Source organism: Salvia hispanica, chromosome 3, assembly GCF_023119035.1.
Source record: "Salvia hispanica cultivar TCC Black 2014 chromosome 3, UniMelb_Shisp_WGS_1.0, whole genome shotgun sequence".
Taxonomy (NCBI): Eukaryota; Viridiplantae; Streptophyta; class Magnoliopsida; order Lamiales; family Lamiaceae; genus Salvia; species Salvia hispanica.
The window spans coordinates 51241565-51259382 of record NC_062967.1 but is presented as its reverse complement, the minus strand read 5'-3'; the positions used below and the strand labels follow the sequence as shown (position 1 = coordinate 51259382).

Below are 17818 nucleotides of genomic sequence, written 5' to 3'. Positions count from 1 at the left end.
TTCACTCGGTAGAGTAAGACCATGGATCCAGGAATTCAACTCAGAAGGAGCAAAAATATTTATAAAAAAAAATCAAACTCAGTAGGAGCAAAAATATTTATAAAAGATCTTTTAATAACTTGAGGTGGGGCATTTATAGAGAAAATTGAAAAAATTGAAGAACAAAAATATATAAAAAAAATATGTTGAGGAGGCCCTCTCAAGTAGCTTCGCCCCTGAGTAAGACGCTTACTCACTAATAGATTTGGGGTTTGAGTAATTAAAAAAAAACCTCGAATACTCGTATATAGAAGTTGCAAAAAGTGAAACAAAACATACAATTGTAATAAATTAATAATGACAACAGTAATAATTATAATATGCTCTATTAATAATTTTATTGAAAATGAAAATAAAACTTTGAATATTCATATATAGAAGTTGCAGAAATGGTTGGCTTACACTAGGCTGTTTTTTAAAACTCTTATTTAGGTCTAAGTAAAATTTCATGCAAGAGAAAAAAATTAATAAAAAAGTTTTATTTTCTTTTGAGATACTCCTAAATTGATTTTATTAAAATTTAAGTTATATGAATCATAAGAATTTTATTTATTGAACCGAGAAAGTATTATTTACATTTCTACAAAATCATATTTATGAATAAATACAATCTTTTATTTAAAATTAAAACTTTTTTTCTGTTTTTATGATTTTTTATTTTATTTTATGAAAACTCTATTTATTTATGTTTACATAATACATAAAAAAATCTTAAGGTTTCTTTAAATAAAATATTATCTCCTTCCACTATTTATAGTCTCATTTTGACTCAATACTATATTTATTTATTTGTTTTTCTCTTCTTTGGGTAGTTGGTTTAGTTTAGTCTTTCGACTCCCTTCTACGTAAAGCACCCAATTGGCGCACCCAATAAGTGGATGACAGGTGGCATTTAATTAGGAGTTTCTCTGACTTGGGTGCGTATGTCTTTCTTCCCCGAAATACTTGTCGACGAAATCATTCCATACTGTATAACACTATCTATACCCATTAATGTCAAATGTTTTAATGTAATGTAATCAGGCTTAAGCTAGCTTACTAAGTAATAATTTATTATGTCCTAACCCCAGCCTTTTGTTGAACAAGTCTTCAATTAATCATATCTTCATAAGATGCGCGCAATAACCATTTTATAAACTTAAAACTAATTGTCGTCTCAATTCGATATCTCATATGTGTACTACTATTAGTTTCATTATTCAATGTTCATGTATTATAAATTTTGATTTTTATGAACATAGTTATACATTATTTTTGGATCCATAGTAAAAAAATTTAAAATAAGATTAAATCATAGAACCAAATAATAATAATTAAAAAGAGCATGAAAATTATTTTCGTTTCTTTTTTGCATTATAACTTATTATTTTTAATTAATTGTGTTTTTTCATTTCAAGAAGGGATGTTTTCTATATTATTAATGTAGTTTCTAATTATGTTGTTTTATTATACTAAAAACATACATATATTAACCAAAAAAGTACTTAACTAATAATGTAGCTTGAGCCGTATACTAAAATAATTAGTGGTATAGTCTTGTAGAATTTCAAAATGTAAGTAATTTTACCTTTTCAGTTACAGTTCTATGCTGAACAACTCAAACCCTCCGATATTTTAGTAAAATGTGAAATAAATCTAAGAAACTAAAAGTTGGCACATACCTATATATCATGTATGTATACATGGTGTCAAGTATTCATAGGACCAAACATGCACTTAATTAAGGGTTAACATAGACATTCATAAAAGATGTATTGAAACCGCGTAGCTTAGCCTCACAAGATCAATCCAATAATCAAACAACAAATGGTGAAAAACATGAGTAAAAGGAGAGGAATAGAGGGTTTGTCTAGCAAGAAAGAGAGTGACATCAAGAATTTGGGACATCCATCAAAACCATGCGCAATTGAGCGGTCCCTCATGCCATCTCTCTCACCTATTCCCTTTTTATTCACTCCCTTCTCTTTACTTCTTCCCTCACATTATATGCTAACATACATAGCATTTTATATCATATCCTCATCTTCTCCTTCTTTCTCGTCCTCATCTACTCTTCTCCTCGGTAACTATAGCTTGCGCGCCAGTGCAGGTGAGCCCTAAATGGAACCCTAATGGAACAAGCTAGTTCTATCAATGGAAAATCCAAATTTGAAATCTCTCTAACCTTGGCAATATATTAAGTGAAGCTAATGTGTTTTTTTGTTTTTTTCTTGCCATGTTTGGAGAAATATATGTATTTCTTTACTCACTCGAATAGATTAAACGAAATATATTGCCTTGCCTTGCTTATGTGGTCACTATCTTCGTTGCAAATTGGATAAATCTCGTTTGTTCGTGTATGAATCCCTATCGCGGTGGTAAACCCCGTCTCTTTTGATGAAGGAAATTCCTAACCATTCTTGGTTGAATATGAATATGAATATGATAGGTAGGGTTAAAGAGGGAGGAGACAAGTAGACAAATAAGTCAGAGTGTTATCTCAAAAATGGACACATAAACCTGAAAAATGCCTTCAGAATGTTCCTTTAGGTTGTGTGCTTCCTTTTGAAGCCTGCACTCTCACTTATCTCCTTTTCTTCTCTTACCCTTTTTTTGCCTTTTCAACTTTCTTCCATAACAAGCGCGTGCTCATATTTCATTCACGTCATCAAACTTTGTCCCTTTTGTTTTTCCCACTAAACTAATTAACACCATTTCAACATATTTTTATTTTGATAACAAGACAACATATTCTTTATTTCTTCTTCCAAAGTAAATGGTGCTTTAGTTCAGTGTTTTGAAATGGTGTCATGTTTTGTTTCCCAATTTAGAAAAAAGGATCATATGGGAAATGTGATTTCAGTTGATGTCATTCTTTTCATATTAAACTATATGATTGAAATAATAATTTGAGATGGAGAAATGATATTGCAAGTTTACGGATAAAAATTTCGGTTTAAAATTAAAAGATAGGAACTAAACCATTTTGATTATTTAGATCGTGAAGATCTACAATAGATTCATTGCTTTATTGAATGAAATATTGTGATATTGGATTAGAATCCAATAGAGATGAAAATTCTAATTTTTATATTCATACATATATTCATCTTCGCAGTAGATTCATAAAAATTTTATGGTTCGTAGTTTGTATTGTAAAAGATGTTTATAGCCTGTGCTTTCCACTAAAGAACACATATAAACATATTGCACATTATTTGTTAATTAAGGGCAATATTTTATGCCAAAATCAGTTTATATGCCAAAGGATTGTCATATACTCCCTCCGTCCCACTCAACATGTCTACCTTTCCTTTTTAGTTTTTCTCACTCAAGATGTCCACTTTCTATATTTAGAAATAAATCCTCATCTCCTCTTTCCTTATCAAAATATTCAACTATATTTTTCTCTCTACTAATTAACTCCACCTAACGGCTTATTCTAAAATCTCGTGTCACTCAAGAATGTAGACCTCTTGAATGGGACAAAGGGAGTACTAATTAGTATTTGTTAGGTCTATTAAAATCACTAAATATATAGTGTTAAGTGAGTAATTTAATGTAAGTTAAATCAAATAAGTAAAAATATTTTATCCCCTAGAGATACATTGGAGAGTGAAATGAAATGAATTAGTAAATAATTAAACCTAGCTATGTGGTGGCCACAGTACACAAGACAACATTATTAGTTGTTCGGTCTGTCTTGGGAAGGCCTCATCATTATTTGAGGTGTTTTCTCATCAAAGTTTTCACAAAAACAAAATAGAAAACCATTTCCCATAGACCACGCGTTGATTACCTTTTTAGAGATAAAATGTCACCAGCAAATGAGCTGATCATTATACCTTACTACCACTTGTCACCTTTTTATATGTAGTCCTCATTATCATCTCCAATTCTCTCTCTCTCTCTCATCTATCTCTGTACATACATACATATATGCCTCTTCTTCTTGGCCCTTTATCTGAATTCATCGAGTTATGTATGATGATGATGATTCAGAGATAATTGAGAATAGTCGTTGACTTAATTACCTACATATAAGTGGTGGTGAATTCTATGCAGAATGATGGATGCGGCCGCAGAATGTTGCGTTCCGCCGGGCTTCCGCTTCCACCCAACCGATGAGGAGCTCGTCGGGTACTACCTCCGGAAGAAGGTGGCGTCGCAGAAGATCGATCTCGATGTTATAAGAGATATTGATCTTTATAGAATCGAGCCATGGGATCTTCAAGGTATGTGTGTATTAGGGTTTTCAGTGGTTTATTACTTCAGTTCAAAATTTGAATCCAAATACACACTACAAAAATATGGTCTATTTCAAGATATAGTGTCAAAAATTTTGCTACATCTTTTGTGTAACAAATTTTGATTACATCTATTAGGAAATGATTCATTTCAGAACTATCTATCTTAAAGATCATGAGAGATTGAGAACTTATCGGTTGGCCGTACAAAATATATCATCTTTTTGTATTGCCCACTGATATCAGTTAGCAACTGATATGGTTTGTGTCATCAATTGATATATTCTGTACTTGATAAGTTCTCGAGTTCGTTCTCAACTGAACCACTTTCTACATCTATATATGCATTTACATTCATTTGTAAGTATTACAAAATATTAGTAAATTTTATTATGTGACATTTATTGTGACCAATCTTCAAAAGTTACAGTTATATACGAATCGTTTTAATACAATCATGAACAAAATTTGGTCACATATGTTTTTGCTATATATATAAAAGTGTAACTGAATTTTTTTTATTTGAGTAAATTGATACATTTATGATACGCATACCTTTCACAACATATCACGATTTTATTTTGTGACAATTTTTTGGGTGACACTTGTTCAAAAATTGTTTTCCCGGATTATTTTGTTGTTGTGATAGTATAAACGATATTTCACTGAAATGTTAATTAATCCAACTAGACTAATATGAGGGAATGTAAATGAATGACATGATATGTAATTGTGGACAGAAAAATGTGGAATTGGATACGAAGAGCAGAAGGAGTGGTATTTCTTCAGTCACAAAGATAAGAAGTACCCAAGTGGGACGAGGACCAACCGGGCAACAATGGCCGGGTTTTGGAAGGCGACTGGGCGGGATAAGGCAGTGTACGACCGGTCAAAGCTCATCGGAATGAGAAAAACCCTTGTTTTCTACAAAGGAAGGGCTCCTAATGGCCAGAAAACCGATTGGATCATGCATGAGTATAGGCTTGACTCTGACCTCAATTCTCCTCCTCAGGCATGTTTCTTTCCGTCATCCCTTCATTTCTTTTCTATATAAATAAATAGAATTCTTAAATTAAGAAATGGTCATATAGTGAAGTGAAGTACTCCCTCTGTCCAGCAATATGAGTCCAAGGTTGACTTGGCACTAGTTCTAAAAATTGTAAAGAAAAGTAGGTTGAAACATAAAGCCTTCGAGCCCATGAGTCAAACCCATATACTAAGGTCGGACCTCGTTAAAATCTATGAGACAAAATTTCAAAGGGAAAAATACTATAGTAGGAAAAAGACATGCACGCAGAATATGAAGGTTTACATTAGTGAATGCATGTTCCTTCCTTTCCATCATTAGGTGATTTAAATGGTGCATCAAATTTTTACAATTTGCTATATATTCAACTTAAATTGTGTTGTTGTTTTAATTTCCCGATTCATGCGTTCCATTAATTAATTAAAGGTTTGTCTATCCCTATAGTAATATAGGGCCCATTTTTATTCAAAGGCATGCAAACCTTTTATCACATTTCCTCTACATGCAATCCCTTTCACTATTCATGCTTATGCCCCTAAAGTCACAAAACCCATAACTTTCAAAACAATGAATGTGTCCTCCATTACACCTACTTTTAGCTCCATTTGTTCAACATTAATTATATTCTACAAATATAGAGTGCCAGTCTATTATTCATACTGTGAAGGGTTCAGTAATGCATACTCAAACTCCATATTAGTATAGTAATCTCCGTTTTAAACTAAGCCCTCACAGTTTTGCTTTTCTGGAACACTCTAAAGTCTTCGTACTAATAGAATAAGGGTTGCAGGAAGAAGGATGGGTGGTATGTCGTGCTTTCAAAAAGCGGCCGACTAGCCAATCAAAGAGCAGCAATGAAGGGTGGGACCCAGCAGCATACTACTACGATGAAGCAAAATTTGTGCCCCAAAACTTGTTGTGCAAACAGGAGACAGAAAGCCTACAGTTTGCGCAACTCCCGCAACTAAAGAGCAGCAATAATATCATTGAAGACGAAGATAGATGTTCGAAAAAAGTAATGGACTGGAGAGATCTCGACAAATTTGTGGCGTCGCAGCTAAGCCATGGGGATGAATACCACAGTGATTCACAAATGGAACTGCTTCTGCGGAGAGAAGAAGAGACACCTCCAAACTTGCTCTCAACCTCTGATCATTCTGATATTGGGATTTGCATATTTAATAAATAAACGTCCCACCCTCTCAACTCCAATGGGATTTATACAATTCTTGTGAACAAATATGGAGTATTATATTTGTTAACTATATAAAATATGAGCTTTCATTTCTTGCTTATTTTAGCTACTTATGTTTGGCCGATGACAATTACATGTATATATTTGGTGTTTCCAGCTATATTCATACTATTAAGACGTTGAGCAATTAATCATTACATATCGAGCATTGTTGCAAATTCAAGTATTTAACCCAAATTCTAATCTGTCTCAGTTTAGAACCAAATTTACAGTTTGTACATAGATCTCAACCATGAAACTATACTAAAATAGAACGGTCTAATTTGCTATAAATTGTACAGTACCTAATATTGTGTGCATTATACCACAAGCTATTAAATGGAATTTAAATAAAATAGATTAAAAATTGGATCAAATCTAAACATTAGTGACTCTTTATAGCCGGTTGAATTAATGGGGGAACATGTAGGTGTGAAAAGAAGGATTATTTATCCATAAATTACAAAACTTATACTGAACTTTTATTTTGCATATAAATTTAATAATATAGTACTTGTTAATTATCTATTTTCTGTTTTGGTTTGATTTTGCAAAGTTCCACGCTCTCTCCGTCAACCAATACAAAGTCACATTTGAGCACATGTTTTATGAAATGTAATATAAATCGAATGAAAAGAGTTATTAGTGGAATGTGAGACCTACTTCTATGTATTGGTTTAATGAAATGGGATTGAAGTGAAATAAAGTTAGTGTAATGTGAGGTCTATTATCAAAAGTAGTAAAATAAATGAGACATTTATTAGTGGACGGATGAAAATAGCAAAATGAATTGTTTATTGGTGAACGAGGGAATACTAATGTTAGCACCGACATGACTTGTTGGATAATTGTTGTGATATTATTGGGCCCAAATAATATACACCTTTCGTTTGTATATAGTGAAACAGTTTTTTTAGAATGGAATTTAAGAAGAATGTACTATATGGGAGAATAAAATGGAAATGAAGATAGAATAAAGTAATATGAGGAGTATTATTTTTACCAAAAAAAGTTAATTCAATTATAACAAAAAAATTCAAAAAAAATAATAATATAACTCAAGTATAATAACAGGAGTATTATGTTATAAAGAGTAATAAAACTTGCGTCAATAACCCAGCAAGTCAACCCTCATACTCGTCAAAGTGATCTTAGAGCATCCACAGTGGTTCTTTTTCATCCGGACGATCCTTCGTCCGCGCCATCGTCTGCGATTAGGTCGGCCGATGAGCGGTACGACTGAAAGTTCGGTCCCAGACGAAGGTGTCGCCCGACTCTCGCCCTTCGCCTCGTCCGCCCATTGCAGGACAGCGGACGAGGACAATGCACACATTTTCTCTTTTTTTTTTAGTATAATATACTCCCTCCATCCATGAAAAATAGGGCACTTTGTGAATGACACGGGTTTTAATGTAGAATTGGTAAAGTAAGAGAGAGAGAGGGAAAAAAAAAACCCCTTTTGGGTATTTCTTCCTTTCCTTTTGAGGATTATCGCCACGTTCTGTCTCTCTCAGCATTCTCTCTCTATTGAGCTTTACCAGAATTTGCTTTCCTCATCATTTATTGTTATTTTGCGTTGTCCACCGGTTCATTCTTACATCATCCACAATTCATCATTTCTTTTATCAATTTATTTATTTCAAAAATTATAATTTCAATTTAAATAAAGTTTTTTATTTAATTTAACATGCAAAATTCAAGAAAAATGTATTAAATTCAATTTAACTCAAAGGAAATTTTTATCTATGGTAGTCAAACATCAGAAGAATGATTCGGTATATTCTCTCTACATACTATTATGAAGAACTTCTCTTATCGTCTGGAACATCATATCGTCTGGAAGATCCATAACCGTTGTAAAGTAATTCTACAGTTCAATACAATATGGATCAATGTATGATTCCGCTCTACCATTTATGTTCTTTTTTCCGGTATTTTTGGTAATTAATTATTCTACCAGTTCACCGCCACATGAATACGTGACATATAACTTTAATTGGCAGTACAAAATTGAGTAAGCTAACACTTCTATAGGTGAAACGTTAGATATCCACTTTTATAATATAAGTATTCCCTCCGTTCCTTCATAGTTGAGTCATTTTTCCATTTCGGGAAGTTCCCTCATAGTTGAGTCATTTCCATATATAGTAACTTTTTACTCTCTCTTACTTTATTCTCTTTACTTTATTTACTTTTTACTTTATTCTCTCTACCTTTTTTCTCTTTCTTACTTTTTTATTTATTTATTTAACACACTCAACATTCATTTCTTAAACTCCGTGCCGAAAAGTTCTGCCTCAACTATGAGGGAACGGAGGGAGTACTTCATATGTCCCTACTAATATGACACAATTTTCTTTTTAGTTTGTTCCAACAAATATGACATATTTATATTTTTTATAACTTTCTCTCTCTATTTAATACTCCTTCCATCCCATAAGAATATACACTTTTGTTTGAGTACAATTTTAATGCATAATTAGTAAAGTAAGAGAGAAATAGAAAGAAAAAGTGAAAGTATTGTTAGTGGAGAATAGTCTCGCCTAGGCTTGCTTAACCGGCCGGTTCCGGTTCTATTCGGTCGGGTTTGACCGGGTACCCGGTTACAAATTTTCATGAATTCCGGAATCGGAACTGGATCCCACCGGTTCCGGCTCGAAACTGACTGGTTCTTACCCGGTCGATTCCGGTTACAAACCAGATCCGATTTGTAGTTTTAATTTTTATTTTATTGAATAATTCAACATCCAATATTCCAATACTTAAAAACAATAATTCAATAAATACCTAAAAAGTATAACACCTAAAATTTAAATAAACACACAATAAAATACTAACAAGTATATACACCTAAACACATGCAGCACCATACACACACACAACACCTTAACGCGCACACAGCCCTATAAGATAATTGGATACTAATTAATATCTTATCAAATCTAAAATTGAAAATCTAAAATTGATTTATTATTCGGTTCCAGGTAGAACCGGAATTGTTGAGAACATTAGAACCTAGGGGTGAGCAAAAAAACCGAATATCCGAACTGAACCAAACCGAAATTTTGAAATTCGGTTAGGTTTTTTCAATTTCGGTTCGGTTCGGTTCGTGCAAAAAAAATAACCGAAAAACCGAAAACCAAATTATATTTTAAATATAATATTATATATATTTATTCTATTAATTTAATATATTATATCATATATTCTTTTAATATATTTTATATAATATGTATTATATATATTCTATTGATTTTATATAATATATATTTATATTCTATTAGTATATATAAAATAAATTAAATTATATATATTAGTAATATATAGTACTATTTTTTTTTGGTTTTTCGTTTTTTTTTTTTTAAATTTTGGTTTTGTTCGATTTTTTAAGTTCGGTTATCGGTTTTGGCAAAAAATCGAACCGAAACCCGAATGCTCACCCCTATTAGAACCGGAACTAGCAATTATCTGGTCGGTTCCGATTCCGATTCCGGGTATTCAAGAACCGGAGAACCGATTAAGTAGGCCTAGTCTAGCCTTATTAGAGAGAAAATAATTTCTAAAGATAGAAAGTGCATATTTTTGTGGGACAAACTAAAAAGGAAAAAAATGCATATTCTTGTAAGACTGAGGGAGTACTTCTTACACCTACTATTTCTCTCTCCAATTAGCCATATTAACCAACAACTCTTAAACCTTATGCCAACTAAAAAATATGCCATTTTAACCTGAACTAAGAGTAGGGGTGGGAATACGGATATTGGGTATTGGGTTTACCCGTACCCGACCCGATATCCGTCGGGTATTGGATACCCAATATCCAATTTTATGGGATTGTGTATTGAAATTTAAGATAAATCGGGTATTGGGTAACCCGAATGAGTATCGGATATTACCCGAATATCCAATTTATTATTTAAAGCATTTTTTAAATTAGGTTTAGCAATTTAGGCTTCAAGAGCTAGGCTAATTTATTTACTAATTACAACTTACTACGTTAAATCTTAGATAAATAAGTCAATTTCTCTTACTCTAGGTCACGGTTTCTCCAAACTCTCAAGTTTTACGTCTTGCAGTACCAACTCATGTGGTTTTTATATTTTAGTTAATTATTTCGACTTTTGAATTAATTTATTGGTTGTTTCTACGGTTTATTTAAATGCATAACTTTTAGTATTATTTTACTTACATATTGCATAACCAATCCCCGTAAATATAATCATATACTTTAAAATAAAAGTGAACCCCTTTTATAATACTACAAAACAAATGCAACACTAAAGATATTAGTCAATTTAAATATTTCTATATTTATTTTAATATATAAAATTTAAATTTTTTTTAGTTATTAACACATGTAAAGAGTCGGGAATTTGGGTACCCGATACATCGGATATGAATACCCGAAAATATATCGGGTCGGGTTTTGGATAGACATGTAGATGATTTTTGGATTTGGATATCTGTTTTTTTCAGATCGGGTATCCACGGATACCCGTATTCCCACCACTAACTAAGAGAGTACATAAATAAATGACTTTGTTACTTTAATTCTCACAACAATGTTTCTATTTCCATAATTTTTTGCGGTACACTTATATTCCAAAAAGTAAAATAATACTACTATCAATTTTACTTAAAAGATTGGGATATTTCTTTAGTTAATATCTCAAATAATAAGACAAAGATCATTTATCCTATATCTTATATATCGAGTAGTTCAAAAGTAAATTATTCCCCTCGTCCCATAAAGATTGTCTCATTTTGACTGGGCACGAGTTTTAAGAAATGTAATAAAAAGTGAGTTAAAAAAGTTAGTAGAATGTGAGTTCTACTTTTACATACTCCCTCCGTCCCGGCTAAGATGACACATTGCTTAGCCGGCACGGGGTTTTAGGAGTTATTGGTTAAAGTGTTTAATTGGAGACAGAAAAAATGGGTGTAAGTATTAAAGTAGAGAGATAAAGAAAGATGGATATTTTAATAAAAGTGAGAAAAAATGGTTTAGTGTATTAATTGGAGAGAGAAAGTTTCCAAAAAAGGAAATGTGTCATCTTAGTTGGGACAAACTAAAAAGGAAAACGTGTCAATCTTAATTGGGACGAAGGGAGTATTTGTTTTATAATAAAATGTGAGTAGAAATGAGTTAGTTGAATATGAGGTCCACTACCAAACATGGTAAAAAATGAAATGGGACAATCTTTGTGGGACGGACTGAAATAAAAAAAATGGGACAATCTTTGTGGGGGAGGGTGTAGGATTTTAAATACTCCGCAACATTTAATTATAGAGGATTATATTAGTGATTTAGAATTTAAAATATGATTTAATTGTAAAGAGACCCAATTCGATTGTATGTATTCTCCCGTTTGTTTTTTGAATCAGCAGTAGCTACTACAGTCCATTCAAAACCAATACAAAAACAAAAATAAAAATCAGTCTGCCACAGTCTCTGTTTCTCTCTCTAAACACCAAATCTGAATGAATGGCAGACTACGAGCAGCAACAGCAGCAGCAGCAGCAGCACATGATCCCGAAAGAAACGGCCCTCCAAGCCCTCAACACCATAATCCAGCTCCACTTCGAGAAAACCCTGGAGAAGAAGCGGGCCGTGGATCTCCAGAAGAAGGAGCTGTGGAAGCTGTTCCACCTCTTCTTCCTGTTCCTGGGCCTGGTGTTCGCGGCCCAGGCCCAGGCCTCCCCGCGCCTCCAGTGCCGCCACTGCTGGGTCCCCATCGGCCTCCTCTCCCTGGCCCACCTCATCTTCTACGTCTCCGTCGCCCAGACGCTCCGCTGCATCAACGGCTTCAAGTACCAGCGCCGCTGCCACAAGCTCACCCTCGGCGTCGCCACCGATCGCCTCCGCCGGCTCAAGGAGGCCGGCGCGGTGGATGAGATTGAGGAGCTGGAGATCCACTACCAGGAGCCGCCGGAGAGCTATTTTGGTAAGTTTAAGAGGAACTGGGCGCTGCATTTCGGCTTCTTGATCTTCATTTATGGATTTATGGTTTCCTCTTCCGTTGTAATGCTCTGTTATTAGGATTCGGATTCGGATTCCATTTCATTTGGGGATCTTTCTTCCTGCTCTACTACTCTTTGCTAATTTGATTACTTACTCTAGCAAAACAAACAAAATTTAATTGCAACTCTGCCCTTCGGAATTAACTAGCAAGAAATTAAATTAGTCATGTTACACTGAAATGAACTCGGCTTTAGATTCAAAGTAATGATGACGGGTGCGTGTTTTGACTGCATACGTTTGGACCGTTTGGTAATGCTGAATATTTTTTAGTTATACCCATTTTGAAAACATAGTCACTAGAATGAATATATTCAGTTATTCACCGAACTAAGTACTCCCTCCGTCTTACAAGAATTAAGACAAAATTTTTGAGGATGGAGATTAAAAATTTATACTTCCTCCATTTCTTTATAGTTGAGGCAGAACTTTTCGGTACGGAGTTTTAGAAATGAATGTTGAGTGTGTTAAATAAATAGATAAAAAAGTAAAAGAGAGAAAAAGGTAGAGAGAATAAAGTATAAAGTGAATAGAGTAGAGAGAATAAAGTAAGAGGAGCAAAGTAAGAAAGAGAAAAAAGTTATCATACATAGAAATAACTCAACTATGAAGAAACTTCCTGAAATAGAAAAATGACTCAACTATGATGAAACGAAGGGAGTATTAAATAAATAGGAGAGATGAAAAAAGTAGGAAAAATAATAGAGAATAAGGTAAATGATGGAATAAAAAAAAAGTGATTATGTTTTGTCTTTTGTTAAAAAAAGGAAATAATTCAACTTTATTGGAACGGATTAAGAAAAAATATGACTAATTTTTTTTGGGATGAAGGGAGTACTTCTACCGCTGTATAAAATGTTTTCATCAACGAGTAGTTTTTATAAGGGGCTACACGTTTTAATTAGAGTAAAAAAATGGTCTTGGACACAAGTTTTAATTAGAGTAAAAAAATGGTCTTGATCTCTTAAAAGAGAAAAATTTACCAAATTTAGATAGAGACGGAAAACAAAATTATCTAGTAGTGGTACTCTCTCTATTCTATGTATCTTTTGAGCAAAGGTTTTAGAAGTGAAAAAAAGAGAAAATAAAGCAGGAATGAAGATATAATTTTTGTCATAAAAAAAAATATCTCATATATGATGGGATGGTCTAAAAGAAAACACGCCTCCCTTATAATAGGATGGAGGGAGCAGTATGAATTGCATGGTGCTTTTAATATTTACTTGTTATATGAATAGACAAACATGTGTATAATAAATGTAGTATATAAATAAATAAATAAATAAATAAATAACGGCTAAAATCACATATTCATATACTACCCCTATGAGAATTGGATTACTATAGCACTACTATAATTTTCTATAAAACTAAAATACGCCCGACAAATCATATAACAATGTTGACACACAGAATAACTATTGCTAATTATGAACCACGTAATGACTCAAATTCCCGATCTATTGGATAGAGCATAAACATCTTAAAATCTCCAAATCACCAAAGCCATCCTTCCTCAAACTACACTTGGTAAAGCAAGCTCTAGGTACCGAAAATTCACTCAAGAGGTAGAAAAAAAAACCGAAATTAATTCATCCTTTATTGCGACAAAATTACTCATTACCATATTACAAACCAACTCACATATAACTACACGGTTTAACAAGAGATGAATTCCCATGTTTACATGGCAAAATCTCAGTAAGTTCCATGATTTGTTCATCCGAACTTCCCAATCACCCCAGAGTGGTCACCGAGGACAGATTGTTGGCAACGATCTGATAACCATCACCGCTCTCTGCATCGTCTTCTTGATCCTGGTGGCTGATGTCATCGTATTCCCCAAGCAACGGATCTGATCCATGCTGCTGGGGCGGTGGCTGTTGGCCCATCATCTGCATCAAGATTTGCTCAGGCTTCAAGTTGTTCAAATTATGTTGCAATTTCTTCGACTTTTTGGCATACAGAGAATCCAGCATACTAAAATAAGGGCATGTTTTCGAATCCTCCGGCCTCCTCTTGTTGCTCTCTTTCACTCTCTTGTAGTACTTGTTTATATTCTCCCATTTCTCTTTACACCTCTTTGCATTTCTGTCGTGCCCCATCTTCTTCATGCAAGCCGAGATCTCCTCCCACAGAGGCCCTTTCGGCCCACTGTCTTGGTACTTCAAATCAAGATCAGTTTTGAGCGATATCAAAGCTTCTACTTCCGCCTTCGGCCACCTTGAGGAGCTCCCCTGAATGGTGTTCTCCCCTCCACTGTGATCATGCTTGCCAGTGTGAGTGGAAGTCTCACCTCCACCATTCTCTAGTAAGTAGCTAACCTTCTCCAACTCATTCTCTTGTTTCCCAGAAGCTTTCTCAAACAATGGACCGAGGATTTCTGGGACGTGCAGTGAAGGCATCTGCTGAGCGATCTTCTGCAAGAAGGCAAGCACAGCCGCATCCTTAGCTGCTGCAATTGCTCTTTCTTGAGCCAGAAACTCCTGCTCCCTCTTTATCCTGGCCGTTTCTTGTGCCTTCCATGCTTCCTCCCTAGCTATCCGATCCTTCTCGCATTTCTCTATAGCTTCAACGAACTTGTTGAGCAAATCCTCTTGCTTCTGCAAGACATCCTTCATCAACCTCTCCAAGTAGTCTGCCAGCTTCCTATTCCTCTTCACACTCCCCTCGGAGTCTTTCCCACACGATGATGCAGTGGACGTGGAGGCCGACAGGAACTCAGCATCAGGGTCTTGGCTTGAACAAGGTAACACGGAGAAGTCCTGACTGAAAGTGACGCCGCCCTTGGCCATTGCAGCCGTGGCATCGACTGCGTAGGAAGCAATCTGGTTCAATGGAGTGGATGGCATCGAGAATTGGGCGTCGAGAAACTCTAATTGCTCGAAGAATCTATAGTTTTTGCCGTTGTGCCGACTGGATCGGCCATCTTTGGTCCTTCTGTGATATTTATAAATGTTTTCAAACTTCTCTTTGCATTTCTTGGCGCTTCGATTGTATCCAAGCTCACCTAATTTCCTGATAGCAACAGAAATCATAAACTCCAAAACCCTACAAATTCGCCTAATTCCATAAATCATAAACTCCAAAACCCTAAAAATTCGCCCAATTCCATAAACCAGCAATTAATTATGCAAAAACAGTTCACACATCCATTTCACAGCTCGATAAAGGGCAAAACCACAAATTGAATCAATCAATCAGCAAATATCCAATCCAAACAACATAAACTTGCAGCAAAAACCTAAATTGATTCAATTCGATGAAGAAACAGAGCTAGAGAAGGGAATTGGGGCAAATTACGAAGCACTAAAATTGGAAATGAGAGCTGCCTACCTGGAAACTTCATCCCAAAGAGGACCTTTAAGCGGGGAGTCACGAAATGCTGTGTCCATTTCAGACCTTACTTTGAGCAACGACAATGTCTCCTCGCGCGGCCACCGCGGTCCGCCTGAGCTCCGCTCGCCGTCGCCGTCTTCGTCGTTAATCCTGGCGGCGACTGGAGCTGAGCCGCCATTGTTTTCGACGAAAATAGAGCTCTCCAGCATGCTTTCCTCCCCAAATTTGAGACAAGCTTTTTTAATCGGGTGAATTTTTGCTTGAGCAGTTAAGGTAAAAATTACTCGATCTTGTTTGAATTTTCTGGGAAATTATTATCTTCTCCTCAGATTTACTGGCTTCAATTATTATCTTTTCTGGCAAATTTTCAAAATTAAGCACAAAAAAGGGGTGGTGAAGAAGTAGGGTTTGCTTTGTTTTATCTGTGAGGATAAGAGAGCGGCGTTGTGGTATGGAATCGTAGTCAATATGTCGGAATTTCATTGGTTTGAAAAGGTGAAATTCTACAATTTCAAATGTATTTGACTTTTACGATATGCACTATTGTTTTCACAAAAAATAATTCAAATTTACATATTAAATATATATGGCATTTAATACTACAAAGAAGATGTTTTATTATTGCATTACAATCACTTGCACTATCGCATATTTTCATTTAATACATGAAATTGACATGTGAACAATCTTTAGGAAAATTACACTTCAGTCTCCAGCGTTTCCAATTTATGAATTTTCTGCCCTTTCAATTTAAATTTGATCAATAATAGCCACATGTGAATCTTTTATTTTATTTTTTGTATTAATGAAACTAAAAATTTTCATCTAAGTTAGTATTATAATTTTTTTTTATTAAGTTCCAGATAATCTTATAACCTTCAAAGTATTAAATTAGACCATTTTCGTATCTTTTGCAATTTTTCGTACACAATTTAAATTCTGAAGAAATTTATTATTGAAATGCTAATAACTTTTGAGTACTTAATTTCAGAGTATATTTGATATTGTACTATATTATGATGGTTAATTTTTAGATGATTATTATGCATGTGGTAAAAATAAAATAACAAAAGGTACAAAAGTCACAATAAATTAATGAGTGAAGTATAAAAATAGTTTTTGGACTTTGCATATATGCAGTCCCTAAAATTTAAAAATATCATTTGCGGTTCATGGCCTTTGATGCTCGCATGTTTTTAGTCATTTCACATTTTTTTAAAATAAATTTCAAACTTAAATGTCTCACTAGCTATGTAAGATATTTGTGTACTTTCATTTATCCAAACTATTGGAAATTAATAACAAATTCCAAACTAAGCACCCAACTACAAAAAAAATTTAAATTAAGCACATGTACCACACTTTGCATTTATATGATATGAATGCATCCTATAATTTCAAGCTGAACTTTATATGGTGTAAGCTGAACTTTATATTGTTACACCGGTTTCTAAAAAATAGAAACTCCTTCTATTCTGGTCTGTATTATAAAAGTAGAAACTTAATATATTTTTTTAAAAAAAATCTCTATGAGATAAGACCTATTTTTTAATAACACACTCTTCTTTATATTTCTCTTATTTTATCAATTTTATACTAAATCTCTTGCTATATCAAAAGTTCATATATTTAAAAAATGGAGGAAGGAATATTTATATTAGAAAATATTTCAAGTTTCATCATGTAACTATGAATACGTTATATAAGTGACTCTTTTTTCTCTCTCCAATTAACTATATTAACTAATAATTTTTAAAATCTCGTGTCAACTAAGAAATGTGTTGTCATCATAGCCAGGACGGAGGAATTAGTATTTAAGTTCGCCATTCAAAAAATTTAAAATTGAATTAATAAATTTCATAAAATTATTATTATAATTTAGTTTTATGGTACCTAACGGATCTAAGAGATTGAAAATTTGAACTTTTATAGAA

The 17818-nt window shown here is 33.8% G+C and overlaps 3 protein-coding genes across 3 annotated transcripts; 2 read left to right on the top strand and 1 right to left on the bottom strand.

Moving 5' to 3' along the window:
• The first annotated feature begins 2038 nt into the window (after positions 1-2038).
• On the top strand, positions 2039-6587 carry LOC125212721 (NAC domain-containing protein 37-like). Its single transcript, XM_048112958.1, has 4 exons — positions 2039-2128; positions 4084-4253; positions 5006-5277; positions 6083-6587. Exons 2-4 carry the CDS (start codon positions 4085-4087, stop codon positions 6479-6481), a joined length of 840 nt encoding a protein of 279 aa, XP_047968915.1. The 5' UTR covers positions 2039-2128; position 4084; the 3' UTR covers positions 6482-6587.
• Positions 6588-11949: 5362 nt separating this feature from the next.
• Positions 11950-12637, top strand: LOC125216136. The gene has a single exon (XM_048117770.1). It carries the CDS (start codon positions 12012-12014, stop codon positions 12564-12566), a length of 555 nt encoding a protein of 184 aa, XP_047973727.1. The 5' UTR covers positions 11950-12011; the 3' UTR covers positions 12567-12637.
• A 1477-nt stretch (positions 12638-14114) lies between these two features.
• Positions 14115-16318, bottom strand: LOC125215121 (trihelix transcription factor DF1-like). Its single transcript, XM_048116442.1, has 2 exons — positions 15882-16318; positions 14115-15563 (listed from the first exon to the last, which is right to left on the bottom strand). Exons 1-2 carry the CDS (start codon positions 16091-16093, stop codon positions 14282-14284), a joined length of 1494 nt encoding a protein of 497 aa, XP_047972399.1. The 5' UTR covers positions 16094-16318; the 3' UTR covers positions 14115-14281.
• Between the last annotated feature and the right edge of the window lie 1500 nt (positions 16319-17818).

Bases quoted from the DNA above. Each gene is read 5' to 3' on its own strand.
- LOC125215121 (XM_048116442.1), bottom strand. From the start codon at position 16,093: ATGCTGGAGAGCTCTATTTTCGTCGAAAACAATGGCGGCTCAGCTCCA. The intron at 15,564-15,881 runs GTAGGCAGCTCT...TGTTGCTATCAG, and splicing joins CTTTGGGATGAAGTTTCCAG to GAAATTAGGTGAGCTTGGAT.
- LOC125216136 (XM_048117770.1), top strand. From the start codon at position 12,012: ATGGCAGACTACGAGCAGCAACAGCAGCAGCAGCAGCAGCACATGATC.
- LOC125212721 (XM_048112958.1), top strand. From the start codon at position 4,085: ATGATGGATGCGGCCGCAGAATGTTGCGTTCCGCCGGGCTTCCGCTTC. The intron at 4,254-5,005 runs GTATGTGTGTAT...AATTGTGGACAG, and splicing joins CGAGCCATGGGATCTTCAAG to AAAAATGTGGAATTGGATAC. The intron at 5,278-6,082 runs GCATGTTTCTTT...TAAGGGTTGCAG, and splicing joins ACCTCAATTCTCCTCCTCAG to GAAGAAGGATGGGTGGTATG.